General features: G+C 35.4%; 1 protein-coding gene across 1 annotated transcript in view; it reads left to right on the forward strand.

Moving 5' to 3' along the window:
• Positions 1 to 16,650, forward strand: part of KYNU (kynureninase) — a 128,571-nt gene that overhangs the window by 23,938 nt on the left and 87,983 nt on the right. The window contains exon 3 of the mRNA XM_025431153.3: positions 13,409 to 13,529. Within this exon, the coding sequence (XP_025286938.1) occupies positions 13,409 to 13,529 (121 nt within the window). The remainder of the gene's footprint in view (positions 1 to 13,408; positions 13,530 to 16,650) is intronic.

Genomic DNA, 16,650 nt, shown 5'->3' on the forward strand with positions numbered 1-16,650 from the left:
AAAATGAGATTATGTTAAGTGAGCCTAAGAAAAGGCCAGCAGGTTTAGTTTCCTTGCCTCTTTAATACAGACTTTTGACTTCAATAGAGATTTTTAATACTGGTTCAAGACAGGACTCTTTTACCAAGAGTTAAGATAATTTAATCAGAACCCAGGTAAAAATAGCATTATATATATAATGACTTCATTAGACTTAAGTGTTGACTCTAGTGTCCTGATTACCATTATAATATTTGTTTAATTAGATATTTAATAGGAAGTACAAAAATTACAATCTAGGATAAAAATTCCTGATTCTTTTTTTTTAAGATTTTGTTTATTTATTTGAGATAGTGAGACAAAGCACTAGCAGGGGGGAGGGGCAGAGGGAGAAGCAGACTCCTTGCTTAGCAGAACCCTGGGATTATGACCTGAGCTGAAGGCAGATACTTACTGACTGAGACACTCGGTGCCCCAAATTATTCCTGATTCTTAATGCAATGTAAAGAGAAGGAAAATGAATTGATTTAATAAAAAATCTGAACAATTTATCTGTTTAAAAAATATAGTTTTGAATGATGTCAAAATAGACGTCTTTAACCACAGGAGTTCTTCTAAATTCATTATTGTCAAAGTCTGTAGGTTCCTGAGCAGCCCAAAGAGGATTACCAGGGAATTTACTGGAATGTGCAAGTTCTTGGATCCCAAACCAGAATAACTAAATCAGGGACTCTGAGGGGACCCCACTCATCTGTTTTAGATCACTTAGGATGATGCTACAGAGAGATAATCAGTTAATTCTTATTCTCACTACATTCCCTCTAGGTGATTTTTCCTTTGCAAGGATCCATTCTTTCAACAAGTATTTATTAAGCACTTAACTCTCTTCAAGACACTATTCTCAGAACAGTTTATCAGTGAACTAAAGAGCAAAGTTATCACATATTTGAGTTTTTATTCTAGTGTAAGGAGACAGAAAATAAAAACAATGTGATGTATACTCTACTCTCAGGCAGTGCTCTAAGTGCTGTGAGGCCTGCCAGGGTGTGAGTAACGTTCTTTTACTCAGGGCCATCTGGGAAGGAAACCCTGATGAGCTGACACCTGAGCAGAGACAAGAATGAGGTGAGGAAGTGAACCTCATGATTACAGAGGTGAAGACGACCCCGGGGGGGACAAAGTTCACCAGGCTCAGAGGCAGGTGGTGTGCAAATTTCCTCCCCCTTTCTTTTTGACAGATAAGAATCCATCATCATGATCATCATCATCATCAATATATAAATAATAAATAAATAATATGTGTAATACATTATTATTTATTATTATAAATATATAAATAATTAACAATAAAACCTTCCAGGAACATCCAAAAATGGTATTGCCTCTCAAATTAATGCAAGAGACTAACATAACGCTAAGGACAAATGTTCTTTGGTAACTCTGAATAATGAAAAGCAAAGAGCATAAATAAACAAGTTTTGAGCAAATGAAAGGATCATGACTCCCAATATAGGCTTTAAAGATTCCAAGGGAAGGCTGTAGGCACAGCTTGTGCATTTCCGGTATTATATCATTAAATATAATGTTTCCTCGGGGTTTCTAAGAGAAAGTTCTAGCAAAAGAAGTCTAGTTTTTTTTTTTTTTCTACTCCTAGATAGTTTTGAGATGTTGTTAAAGAAAAGGATCAAGATTATTTGTATTCAGCTGGTATTGCACTTATGTTCAACATTGTTCTAAAGACCATACCCCCAAAATAACTCACACACACACACACACACACACACACGCATATTCCAATGCATGTACAAAGAAAAATGAAGATACATGCAAAGACATAAATATTGGAAAGGACCTGTCTAAATTTCTTGAAATTATTCCTATTTAGAATATACTTATTCCTAAATCTCTGGGAGGATATTGGACAGTTCCATAAGATAAATTGGTTTTGCAGAGATACAAAACAAATGTTTTATGGTAACTTGATTTAATAGACAACTTAATAGATAACTTAATAGACAACTTAAGATACTTAATAGACATAACAAATATGTCTATTTGTCAAGTTACCAGACTGACTTCCACTTCTATACACATGCCCTTCAGAAATAAAGGCTCTTGTCTCATTGACATCTTTGCTCATTTGCTAATCAAACATTTTTCCTTCCTTCTTTGAATTTGCGTATCTTAATCCAGTGCTTGACATTTGTTTTGTATAAACTCCTTGGTCATTTGCTTTTCTTAAGTTTTAATTTTCTCTCTGTGCGTGAGATTTACTGCTCCTATGCATTTTATTTTTTAATTGATTTTAATTTTTTTAAGACTCAGATATATCAACAACTCGTTTTCTTTAAGGAATTTTAAGTGAATTTGCTCAGTCCACATAACCAGACGGTATAACCAGAAATGGATTCCAAATTTTGTGACTCCTGCTCCACTTCTCTCAATTCAAAGCTATTACTTTTTAAAAAGTTATTAGCACCTGGCTGGCTTAGTTGGTAGAACATGTGACTCTTGATCTCGGGGTCATGAGCTCAAGCCTCACGTTGGGCATAGAGCTTACTTAAAAAAAAAAGAAAAGAAAAGAAGAAGAAATTACTCAATTGAGTTGTGATCTACCATACTATAGAATCCACTTTGTTTTATGCCCTACAAGATAACTCCAGGATTATTTATCTTAAAACTGAGAGTTTGTACCTTTTGACTATTTTCACCTCTTTTGGCTACCTTTCACGCTGCATCTTTGGCAACCACCACCAATCTGTTCTCTGTGTCTATGAGTTCACTTTATGTATTCATTCATTTATCCATTTATTTGATTCCATAAATAAGTGATATTGTACAGTATTTATTTGTCTTTCTCTGTCTGACTTCTGTCATTCAGCATTTCAAGTGCACAATTCAGTAAATGTATATAGTTTGACCACCATCATCACAAACCCAATACTTTACTCTTTTTTTCCACCCGCACCCTCCAAGTGGCCAGTAACCTACCAAACCTGCTGCTACTTTGCTCTATATAGAAGGTCATTAAATCAGAGAATGTCCTTACCAGTAAATAATATTTGAGAGTATTTTTACACAAAGTTGTTTTAAAATGATTAAAGAAGATGATTTAGATGATACACACTTTATGTAACACTTCCCAAAGCTAGCAATTTCCATTCCCTGGGGTCCAGGCAACTAAAAAAATGGGGAGGGAGGCAATAAGCTTTTATAGGACAAGGAACAAAGAACAAAGAAAAGTAGAAAATATCTGATTTGCTGGGGCCCTGTAGTCAAACTTGTTTGGGGAAGGAGGGAATAAGGAAAGAAGTGTAGAGTCCAGCATTGGCTTAGCATTCGAGGATGGGCTGACACTATATTCTATCTTTCTGGTCACACACAACATTATTAGGAATAGGAAACTTACCTATGTTTTGGTTTGCTGATGTGCCATCCTGGGCAGGAGCAGCACCATCTTGGGCCTAGAAAGTTATTTCAACAGTACTCCTATCACTGCTCCTTTCACTCTCAAATATTTCCCTCTTTCAGTTTTATCACATACCCGGGAAAGATGAGTAAATTGTCAGCCAACTTTAATAAGTTAAATTGAGTGCTATCCAAAGATCTACTATTACCGTGACTTTGTGATATTTATCCTGTTAGATAAAATTGGCATAGAAAACTGCCATGCTTGAGTTTGTCTCCAGGACTTCCATGTAATAGAAAAGAGCCTCTTCAGTTCAACTATTGTTAGGCTCAGAAGTTAGTGACAAGTGTGAGGTATCAGTGAATGAAATGTAGGAAAGTATGCTTTTCAGCATAATAGAATCTTTAATGGAAGCTGGCATGTTAAATAAAGGCTTTATCCAGCTTTAAAATGACATATTTATGACTATGTGATTTTAAGAATGACTTTTATATCTGATTTCCAAAAGTAAAACAAATAAGAGTATTTCTCAGTTAAAAGTTTAATTTTAGGGCAGCCCGGGTGGCTCAGCAGTTTAGCACTGGCCTTTGGCCCAGGGTATGATCCTGGAGACCCGGGATCAAGTCCCACATCAGGCTCCCTGCGTGGAGCCTACTTCTCCCTCTGCCTGTGTCTCTGTCTCTCTCTCAAGAATAAATAAATAAAATCTTTTAAAAAATTAAGACAATCTTTAAAAAAAATTTAATTTTATAGATACTTTGAACTCCTCATTATACTTGTATACTGCAACCCATGGACTTCTCACTTTGTCTTTCCTTTTGTATTTGACTATTTGCTCCCTAAAAGCAGGGACTGTCATATTTCTCTGTGTATGAGTGGGAGTCATATAGGCAGACCCTATGGTGGAGGTGGCCAGTAAGGTCTTATCTCTCAGAAAGAACAGCATTTGCAAAGACAGAACAAAAGAAAGCATAGTTGCTGAAGAGTTAGAAAATCTGTGTGTGTGCACATGTATTTTATTTGCAGGATGCTGTAATTTCTGCTGCATTTATACATAGCTGTGGAAAATATTTTAGTTTGGAACCACAAATTTGTATATTAATGTCACTAATTTCATCAACAAGTGTAGAGTCATACTGAAGAGGACAAAAATAGAATTAAGGAAATGATTAATATATTTTTGCAGAAATCTAAAAGGAATTGTAAAAATCTGAGTAAATGCATTGGAGGTGAAAAAAGAGAGAAGATTCAAGAAATATTTTCAGTAGTCATTGAATAAACCTCAATTCATTATTCATCGAATAAACCACCAACTGGGATCTAGGTTCAGTTCTTGCAATTTTGTTATACTGTTTAGTGTTAGGTCCATTGAGGCAGGGCTGAGCTCAAAAGTTCATGCAAGCTTTATATAATCATTCTCTAAGCTCTCAATAAGGCCTAAGAATTTCCTGCTCCCAGGAGCCCATCTTTATTTTCTTCTGGCTAGACAACTGCAACTTTAATTCATCCTTTTTTATGCACTTTCTGTGACTATGCTTGCCTTCAGTGCCCAGAAGCAAGAGGACAGAGGGAGAATAAATCCATTAGAGTTATCCAACAGTCTTAAAACCATTCATCCTCTGGTTAGAGAAGGTTTTCCTGTCTTCATGATTTGGGTGCCTATGCAGCCACTATTACTATAACTCCCACCACTGTCAAGGATTGACCAGTGGTTACCATGAAAGAGAACAAAAATGAAAGAAAATGGAAAACCAAAAAGATTTCTCTCTTTCTCTCTCTTTCTCTTTCTCTCTCTCTCTCTCTCTTTCTCTCTCTCTTCTTTCTCTCTCTCAGGATCTTAGTGATTCTCTCTACAACTCTGAAGAGAAATAAGGATAGTGGGCTTCTCTTGGAATTCTTATAATTCACACTCACTAGGTAGTTTGGAGTTTCTGGGTCTCTTTGAAAGCAAGCCCTAAGAGATTCCTCAGAAGTAGAAGGAAAATAAACTAATGTCAGTTTGGTAATATTTCAAATTCTGGTTTCAAAGTACTTCCCCAGTATACTTATTATTATTTATTTTTCAAAATCCTCAGATTCTAAAATGCTACTCAATACATTTGACTTACATTCAATGTGCCAGAATGTACTTCTCTATGTCAAATTTTGTCTTAGTTTCTCTAAAATAGAAGGCAAGAAATGTTTTTCTGTGGTTCAAGAAAAGCACTAAATCTAAACTATACTTAAAAGAAAGAATATTTATTTAAAAAGAACTTCTCTTTTTTTAAGTTTGTTAGCAAGCTAGTTTTTCATTCTGATGACCAGAACCAGAACTAGGCCTTGGGAATTTTGAAATGCAGTACTCTATGTGTCATATAATAAAAGTACTAAGTCTTGGCTCCCATTGGTTTGCATCTGGAGATTAATTGTTTATTATTTTTTAAAGATTTATTTATTATTTATTTGAGAGCGCACACACGTATGTGAGTGTGGGAGGGGCAGGGGGAGAAGGGGGGGAAAAGAGAATCTCAAACAGATTCATGCTGGACGCAGAGCCCAATGTGGGGCTCAATCCCAAGACCCTGAGATCACAATCTGAACAAAATCAAGAATCAGAGGCTTAACCCACTGAGCCACCCAGGTGCCCTTGGAGATTATTTGTTTATTGATAAAATTTTGACCAAGTTCCCCAGAGGAGTATGGTCTCAGAGATTTATAGACTTAAGCATCAATCCCAGTTAAGCATCCCAATTGCCATGATTCAATTCAGTATTGCCAGCAAGAATAACAACTAAAACCCAACACAATAGTGCCACAAGTGTTTAGATTGAGACAATTTTACAATTAGACTGTTTTAATCCACTAAATTCATATGATCTGCTTATAATCTTCTTGGTATTATCAGGGTTCCAAATAATCAAAACACAAATGAAACAAACACAGCTTGAATCTCTGTGCTTTCCATTACTAATGTAATAAAATCAGCAACAATTCCATGTTCACCAATCTGTGAAAACACTGTATATCTTTGAGGAGGATCTTTTTAAAATTTTTCCTTTCTTTTCTTTAAATTTGAGAACAAAATTCCTTGTATAAAATAAATGAACAAAAAACTCACCTCAGATTTATCAAATGGACATAGTATGTTAAAACTTTAGCCACTTCTTAAGAAAATAGGAAGGAAGTGGAATTTTCTTGTTCAAGAGAAAAACATCAATTAAAACTAACTACATTTAAAATGAAGGATTTTTTTTTAATTAGAAGAGAATATGTTAGCAAACTAGTTTTTTTATTCTGATGAACAAATATTTATTAATCTGATAATAAACATTAAAATTACACAGAACAATCTAAAAAGAAATTTGCAATGCTGAAAGGAAATGTTTACAATTACTTTACATACTGACACTCCTATTTAATGTTGTTTTATGTGCATAGAGTACCCCTATGGCATACATAACAAAGGTATGCATTGCCATTATAAACAAAACCATTAACAATTGACTTCTTTTTTATAAAAAGTTCATTTTAGAGGATCACCTGGGTAGCTCACTAGGTTTGGCTCAGGTCATGATGTTGGGGTCCTGGGATCAAACCCCATGTTGAGCTCTCTGCTCAGTGGGAAGTCTGTTTGTCCTTCTAGCCCTGCCCTTCACCCCTACTTGTGCTTGCTCTCTCTCAGATAAATAAATAAAATATTTTAAATAATAATAATAATAAATAAATAAATTTAGTTAGAAAATATTTACATAAACAAGTCATTTTTAAAATCTTTGGAATTTTCCTTTGTTTTCAGTCAAATGATAGAGTAACTTCTAAGTTTTCTCTTTCTTTCTTTCTTTCTTTCTTTCTTTCTTTCTTTCTTTCTTTCTTTCTTTCTTTTCTTTCTTTCTTTCCTTATTTAAATTTTTGTTCAGATTTTATTTATTTATTTGAGAAAGACAGAGATAGCGAGAGAGAGTCCCAGTGGGAAGGAGAGGGAGAAGCAAGAGAGCCTGACGCAGGATGGTCCTAGGACTCTGGGATCATGACTGGAGCTGAAGGCAGATGCTTAACCAACAGAGCCACGCAGACACCCCATAGTTTTTCTCTTTAATTTATAATAAGGAAAAAATTAAATTGCTTTATAATGACTCTACTAACCTTGCTTTCGAATGATTTCACATGTGTTTTATTCTTCAGTCTTAAAATACCTTAAATGGACTAATTAAATTGTAAATTATAATAACTAGTTGCTATATTAAGTTAAAAGCAAGGTCTCTTCTGTGACCTTCAGTAATTCAGTTAAACTTGAGAAATCTCAGTTTTGTTTTGGTTTTAATATGGAGGCTAGTGCCAGGCCTTCTGAAATGTGGCCATATAAGGAATTATTTGGAAAAATTTTAAAATAACGTCTATAACCAGGCCCACTCCAGACCAGTTAAATTGGAGTCTCTGAATCAATCCTAGGCACTGTATTTTTGTAAACTAGTACATAAATCCGAATAAAATATACAAAGGTCATAAATATTTATTTTTATATATTTACTTTTAAATTATCATTTCATGAGTAGATGATCATAACTAGTTTAAAAAATATTATACCTACATATGTATGATTTTAAAATAAGTAATGGTTTATCTCTTTAAAGAAAACAGCTGGTACTGGTATCCAACAATGTATTTGCAATTTGGTTAATATTTAGCCAACTTTGATGACATCAATTGGATGCTTCAAACATATTGAGTATATTTTTTTGGGGAAGGCATAAAACTTTACTCAAGCCTTTAGAGTAGTTACAACTCAAAATTTAAAATAGCTTTATTAGCATGCCATCAATTACTATATTAAGGGGACATATTTCTTTTCAGTTCAGTGAACCCCACTAAAAAGTAGCAGAATTTAAATCACTTCAAAAGGACCCTACCTGAGAAAACTGCTTGCTGGTTTATGGTAACATCAGCAGAAAGAATCTTGAATACATTGTCAAGAGGTGGGAGGTATCGGTGGCGGGTAAGATCAAGGTTATGAACTGGAGTGCATGCAGTACTTCAGGCACCTGGAGATTGGAGGACTCCAGTCAGGAGGAACTTCTATAGGATCCATAAAAAGTATGTTCTAAGGCAAAGAGCTACTAATAACATAAAGACGCCAAAGCCAGATTAATGTTTTCTTGCCTATATTATTTATTTCCTCACTCCATTGGAGAGATTAAAGGCAGCAGCAGTGAGTAACAAGAGAAAACAAAACAAACTACAATAGACATATCCCTTTGTTCCAAACTATGTTTCTTTTTTTTTTTTTTTTTAATTAGATCAGCCCTAAGCTGAGGATGGGGAGAAACTTTAAATCTGAAGTAATGTTGAAATTTTGATTTATATTTAAGAAGTAAAAATGAAACTATTCCTGGATTAGTCTTGGAATGTGTATAAATAAACTAAAAGAGTAAGAAAGTAAGGTCTAGAGTGATGGACATTTTTGATGCAATAAAGTGTTACTCAGAAGCAATCAAGTGAGGGACACCTGGGTGGCTCAGTGGTTGAGCGTTTGCCTTTGGCTCCGGGCGTGATCCTGGAGTTCCAGGATCAAGCCCCACATTGGGTTTCCTGCATGGAGCCTGCTTCTCCCTCTGCCTATGTCTGCCTCACTCTCTTTCTCTTTCATGAATAAGTAAAATCTTTAAAAAAAAAATAAAAGAGCAAATAAAAATGTAATATTAAAAAAAAAGAAGCAATCAAGTGAATTTCCAGAATCATGAGCTCTAGAGCAGCAATCTTTGTGACAAATTCACAAGAATCATGAGCTCTAGAGCAGCAATCTTTGTGACAAAACAAAACTTCCAGACAAATGGCCCTAAAACTATTGACTTAATGACCACTTGAGGTGAGGCCTGTTTGTAGAATGCTGAAACTCTCGAGCTTTTCGACTACTTGAAAACAAGTGTACCTTTAAGGAGGACGTTAGGGGTTGAATTGTGTCTCCTAAAAGTGAAGATATTGAAATTCTAACCCCTAGTACCACAGAATGTGACCTTATTTTAGAGATGGAGTCTTTAAAAGATGTAGCCAGGTTAACTGAAGTCATATGAATACAATATGAATTATAAGAAGGGGAAATTTGATGACAGAAAGAATTATAATATGAATTAATACAATATGAATTATAAGAAGGGGAAATTTGGTGACAATTTTAATACAATATGAATTATAAGAAGGGGAAATTTGGTGACAGAAAGATACACAGGTGTCATACATGGAGAACACCTGTGAACATGAAGAGGAGCTTTGACATGTCAGATAGAGAAACCTCTCTCATAGCCTCCTCTCATAGCCTGGAACAAACTCTGCCAACACCTAGATTTGGATGTCTAGCCTTCAACACTGGGAATCATATATTTCTATGACTTAACCACTCAGTTTCTGGGACTTTGTTACAGAAGCCCTAGCAAACTAATACAAAGCATTTATAATAACATTGATGCAGGCAGGCTGGTCAGAGGACCCTGAGAAGGGGTCGTCCCTTAGGACTAGCCAAGCGGGTCTTGATTTTAGGCAGAGTGGAAATCAAATATGAGCCAGCAGGAAGTGAAAGCAGAGTTTACCGAAGACATATATAGAGAGAGGTAGGGATGGAGTACCCTGGAGACTCAGAAAGGAAAAGAGCATGAGCTTTATCTTTGCTTCAGGTCTGGGGTTTTTACTGGGGATTGTGGTCTGATGCACATGTCCTCTTAGGCATCCAGAAACTGGTCAGAGCAAAGACAGGGTCCAGGTGTCTTTCCTTAGTCACTCATTCCCTGAGCCGGGGGTTTTGGTGTCAAGGTGTTGGTTAGTGGTCTTGGAGAACATTTATGATGAGTCCCGCCCGGTCACTCCCTAGATGTCAACTATCCAAAGATAGCATTATCCCTTTGTCCCTTATGAGGAGGACGCATTCCATTTACATTACAAGGCATGTGTCTAGGGGGGGTGGGGGTGCAGGCCCTAGCTGCTGGAGAAAGGAAAAAAGTAACTTTTTTTATGGAGTTCTTCGGTGGCCCTGTCTTAACAGGAAGCAAATATTCCCAACTCAAAAGGTATTTACAGAACATGGAGACTTGACTGATAAAGGAAATGCATGTACTCTTTCAACATGCCCAATCCATGCTAGAATTTGGAGAATGACCTTAGGACCAGGATCAGAAAACATTTTTTGCAAGAACGTTCTGTGAGAACACAGTCATGTTTATTTGTTTACATGTCGGCTAGGGCTGTTTTTATGCTTTAGTGACAGAAATGGGTCATTGCAACAGATTGTACAGGCCACAAATATTTACTTTCAGGCTTTTTGCAGAAAAAGCTTGCCTTGCCCTGTGACTAGAAAAAAATCATTGTTTCTGGGTGCTGCCTACAAGGGGACCAATTGAGCAAATGCAACAAATAGTTTGGTCTGGACACAAAATCACAGGATGCCTCAATAATGACACCTCAGTGTTTTCTCAGAATAGTAGACTAGGAGAGTATGGATCAAGAGGAAGACACTGAGACACTTTATTTACATTTTCATCCCTAAAATAGGATGGAGCCAAATCTAATGGAGGAAGATCTTCCTGAAAAAAAAAAAAAAAAGCCCACAAACACTAAAAGATGAAAACTTGAAGAAAAAAAAAAAAAAGTTGGTTACAGTCTTGAGGCATTGTGACATAACCAAGATTTGGGATCCATCAAAATGACATGTGTTAATAAAACAAAAGTTTATTTTGAAAAGGGAGAGGTTACAGTAAGCTCCTAAAGCATATATATTTTGGCAGAACATCAAATCCTCAATATGATAAAAAATGTCAAAAGACAGAGAATGTCCTGAGGCACCTGGATGGCTCAGTCAGTTAAGCATCTGCCTTTGGCTCAGGTCATGATCCCAAGGTCCTGGGATGGACCCCTGGGCAGGCTCCCTGCTCAGTGGGGAGTCTGCTTCTCTCTCTCCCTCTGTTCCTCCCCCCGCTTGTGCTCTCTCTCCCTCTCTCTCTCTCTCAAATAAATGAATAAAATCTTAAAAAAAAAAAAAAAAAAGAATGTCCCAAGGAACAAGAATGAATGGTTTATGTTGATTTTTTAAAAATATTTTATTTATTTATTCATAAGAAACACAGAAAGAGGCAGAGACATAGGCAGAGGGAGAAGCAGGTTTCCTGTCGAGAGTCTGATGTGGGACTCAGTCCTAGGACCCCAGGATCATTACCTGAGCCAAAGACAGATGCTCAACCACTGAGCCACCCAGGTGCTATGGTTTATATCAATCTTGACTAGACTTTGGAAGACAATGAATGTTTTCAGAAAGGTCATGAAACTTTCTGATGGAATATTAATACCAGAATCCACAAAATGTATAACAGCCAAGCCAGGCACTGAAAGACTAGAAAGTATGTTTTATCCAGAGTCCACCCTTTGTCATGGGTATATTCCAGAAGACTGTAGACTTGGACTCTAGCCTAAAGAAGCAGTGGATAGATGATGATCAGTAATACTTGATGTAATAATCAATAACAATTGACATGACAACTTTCAGGATGAGTCCTGCCTGACCCCAAGGTCCAGCAAATACTGGCTATATTAACCAATGGTGTCCTCTTGGCACAAATACAGAATAACTCCTAGATATTCAGGGAATACATAAAGAATCCTGTAACTGAAGAAGATCCAGAAGCTGATCACAATTTGCGGATGCCATGTCCAACTTACTTTTCCATCCTTGTCACATAGGAAATAGGGAAAGAAGTGCTGGTCAACAACCAACAGTCCTGCTTACAGGACAGTCAGAAAGTCCTTGCACATGATATTTCTCAAATTCCCTCAGCTTAAGATATGCCAAGGTGCCACATTTTGGTGTTGTCGGTGTAGTCATGCATCCCATCACTGCCAAGAACATTAGTTTTTAATAACAAACTTATTTATTTGTCTGGCACAAGAGAAGCCTACTCCCAAAGACTTTCATGTTGTATAGATCCAATGCGACTGAGTTGGAGTGTGGTAGGCTATCTCTTTATTCTTGTGGGGTCTTATAAAATACATTTTCTGGATACTCTATTGTGCCATGTGACATAATGCTAATTGAATTCTCTTCTAATGCCATTTGATGTGCATTGAGACTTTTTAAACATGCAACTCAATCAAGTAAGAGGAATGTAGTGAAAAGAGACGGGGAACCATACTTTTGCCTGGCCTGAGACAAGATAATTTAGTTTACAATTTTGCTTTTCTCTCACATTAAACACACTTTAAAAAAGACTAAGTATAAGCAGCTCACTGTGTATTTATAAAAGCATCAGCAATGAAAGAACAAGACGAGACAATGGGAGCAGAGATATGGCTGATTGGCTCCTCATGCTGGGTCATTGATGGGGCTGACATGCACAGAACATGTTTAGTGTTCAAACATGGATTGGATTGCTAATAAAACTGCATTTGTTGCTATCAAGGGAGAGTTGTGAGGTAGACAAATTACTAAAATCCCAATTTATTTGAATAAGACATAGATATAGAGAACAATTTGCCTGTTTATATATGGATATAGATAGATATAGATAGATATGGATATAGATATGTAGAGTGAAAAAATGTATAAATCTAATATCTCTACTTCAGATATGTAAATACTCATTTAAATATGTTTTATTTGCCTTTTCTACACCACCAGTTATTGCAGGTTAGTTTGTGCCAAGACTCTTGTAACCTAGCATCTCTGGATGGGCTGATGATACATTTACTATAAAAATTCTATTTTTAACTTTTTTTCTATTGCCCTTATCTATTTATGATTGGGAAGAGATGCTAATTTAGATTTCCTTATGGAGCACAATAAATAAGAGATCTCAACAATAGTTTTTATAAATGTAAATTGTATTTTAAAATATAAATGTGAAAGATTAATTATTTTTCTGAGAACTTGATATTATCCCTGGGAAGAATTATGTTATTTATTATCCTTATTGGAGTTAATTATATTAATTATTTGTACTGAATTAACAATGCCAAATGGAAGAAGATTAATTAATTGAATAAGCATTTCATTTCTCTCTGTTTCAGTTGATTTATCTTTAGTGAATAAGGATGAAAATGCCATCTATTTCTCGGGAAATTCTCTTGGCCTTCAACCAAAACTGGTTAAAACATATCTGGAAGAAGAACTCGATAAGTGGGCCAAAATGTAAGTATTATTTCAAAAGCTATCATTTGACATCTCATACAAAACTTTCTTTTTTTTCTCCAACTTTTTATTTAAATTTCAGTTAGTTAACATACGGTGCGATATTGGTTTCTTGTATAGAATTTAATGATTCATCACTTACATTCAGCACCCAATGCTCATCACAACAAATGCACTCTTTAATACCCATCACCCATCTAGCCCATCCCCTGCCCACCTCCCTTGATCAACCCTTGATTTGTTCTCTACAGTTAAGAGTCTGTTTCTTGGTTTGCCTCTCTTTTTCTTTCCTCTCTTCTTCATTTGTTTTGTTTCTTAAATTCTACATATGAATAAAATCATATGGAATTTTCTTTCTCTGACTTATTTTGTTTAGCATAATACTCTCTAGTTCCATCCACTTCTTTGCAAATGGCAAGATTTCATCCTTTTCATTCCTTTTAATTCATTATATATATACATATATAAAATGGAATATATAATATATATATATATATATATATATATATATATCACATCTTCTTTATTCATGCATCAGTCAATGGACATTTTGGTTCTTTCCATAATTTGGCTACTGTTGCTAATGCTGTTATGAACATTGGTTTGCATGTATCCCTTCAAATCATTAAGAACTTTAAAAATCACACTAGGTTATCTAATATTTGGAAAGGTGTACAATAGACTCCTTGGAGTCTATTTCGGATACAGAGGAACCTTAAGAATCACATCATTCAATACTCTCATTTTACTGATGACAATAATTGAGGATCAGTAAATAAGGTCATATGGAAAGTTAGTGACAGTCAAAAGTAAAACTTTCACAATATTAGAAAAAAATAAGTTCCTCTCCCAAGTTGATACATCTAAATCATATGTAATCATTTCATTTTATTTATTTAATGACTAATAAGGGAGTTAATATTTAGAATTTAATTCGGTGTTTCATGAGTAGTTTTTGCTAAACTTTATCACACTAATTTTTATAAATAAGAAAATAAAAATTGTTGACGGGGGGCAAAAAAGGTTAGTGGAGTAGAGGGTACTACCCTCCCCAAACCGAGTTTGCTGAGAACATGCTTCATTTGGCCTTAGCTGAACAGGTTTGCTCCAAGCATGCAAGAATCTGAAATCTTAATCTGTTTTCTTCTCCATGTCTTCTGTTCTACATTTACTCTTCTGCCTAAGAAGACCCCCACACTTGCTGCTTCCCAGGATGCTTACCTTCCTTAATCTCAACCTTCTCAACCATGCAGGTGATCTCTCCCCAACTGCCCATTGTATTAATAATCACTGCTGCAGGGTAGGCAGTTTAGAGGTATCTATTTTCATTAGCTTCATATTATAAATCCCTTTAGGAACATAACCTAGTCTTATGTTCTTTCCCCTTCCTCTGTAGTTACTAATAAAGCTGCAACTAAAAATATTTTGAAAATACTTTAGCTATTTAAAAAATTAATATTTAAAAATTTAAAAATAAGACAGATAAAAAGGTGCTCAACATCACTAATCATCAGGGAGATGCAAATCAAAACCATAGTGAGATACTACCTCAGACCTGTTCAAATTGCAAAAATAAAAACACAAGAGATAACAAGTGTTGGCAAGGATGTGGAGAAAAAAGACCCTTGTGCACTGCTGATGGGAATGCAGACACATGTAGCCATTGTGGAAAACAGTATGTACGTTCCTCAAAAAATTAAAAATAGAATTACCATATGATCCAGTAATTCCACTTGGATATTTGCCCAGACAAAACAAAAGCATTAATTTGAAAAGCTGTATGCACGGCTCAGTTTATTGCAGCATTGTATACAATAGCTAAGATATGGAAGCAACCCATGTGTCTATCCATAGAGGAATGGATAGAGAAGATGTAGTGCATATATATATATGTATATTACTCAGACGTAAAGAAAGAAGGAAATCTTGCCATTTGCAACAACGTGGATGAATCTAGATAGTATAATGCTGAAAGTGAAAGAAGTCCATCAGAGAAATACCATATGATTTCACTCATTTGTGGTATTTAAGAAACAAAGGAACAAAGACCAAAAAAAGACCAAAAAAACAAGACTCTTAACCGAAGAGAATAAACTGATGGTTACCAGAAGGGAGGTGGTGGGGGGATGAGTGAGATAAGTAGAGGGGATTAAGAGTACACTTACCAGGATGAGCTCTGAGTAATGTATAGAATTGTTGAGTCACTGCATTGTACACCTGAAACAAATGAACTCTTATGTTAATACTTGAATTAACATACTCTGTATGTTAATACTTGAATTCATGCTTGAATTTCTGATTATTAAAATCTGAAAATAGATATGAGGAGGAAGTCAAACTTGAAGGTGAGAAAAAAAAAATACAGGGAAATGAAACTAAATCAGAACTCTGACCAGACACTTGGCTCTCATACAAACTCTAATGTCTTCTTTCTTCAGTTTTCATGCCACTGTTCTTTCCTATTGGGCAGAGTACCTCTTTTTAAAAGTTTATTTTACACTGACTGTGCTAATGATTACTACCACAAGCATTGGATAACACTGCAAAGTTCTTAATTTCAGTGGTTAAGAATATAAATTCACAACTCAATGCAAAAATCCTACAGGTCTATATAATTTATTAAGCCTGTTATAACTGTATCTGCATAACTTGTATGCATAAATTGAAAAATAAATATCACCACATTTGGAAGCATTTTGCACTAGCAGGTTTTAGTACTTAAAAAATGAGGGTCATACTTAATAAAAATGGTTAATATTCATTTTGGCCTTAATATAAAAGAGAGCAGAGAATTAGATTGAATTTGAACTTTAGAGAATGTCCTTGCCTCTTGGATATTCATTCAGCAAGGCTGTGCATTTTTATCCTTTAGGCATTTAAAAAAAGATGCTGCCCTGCTCTCCTCCTATTCATCTCTTTGTGATTACCCTACTTTATTAGGAGACTGGTTGATTATTTTCAAGACTTTAAAGTTATATTCCAGGAAAGTGCCTTTCTGTCATAACACCTTTCTATTGTTGTTAACTTTGAATTTTATGTTTTACCTTGTGACAATGGAAAATCACATAATCTTAAACCCTTCTGCCTATTTTTCCACCAGACAGATGATTCAGAAAAGAGG

The sequence above is a fragment of the Canis lupus genome, chromosome 19 (assembly GCF_003254725.2).
Source record: "Canis lupus dingo isolate Sandy chromosome 19, ASM325472v2, whole genome shotgun sequence".
In the NCBI taxonomy this organism is placed as follows: domain Eukaryota; kingdom Metazoa; phylum Chordata; class Mammalia; order Carnivora; family Canidae; genus Canis; species Canis lupus.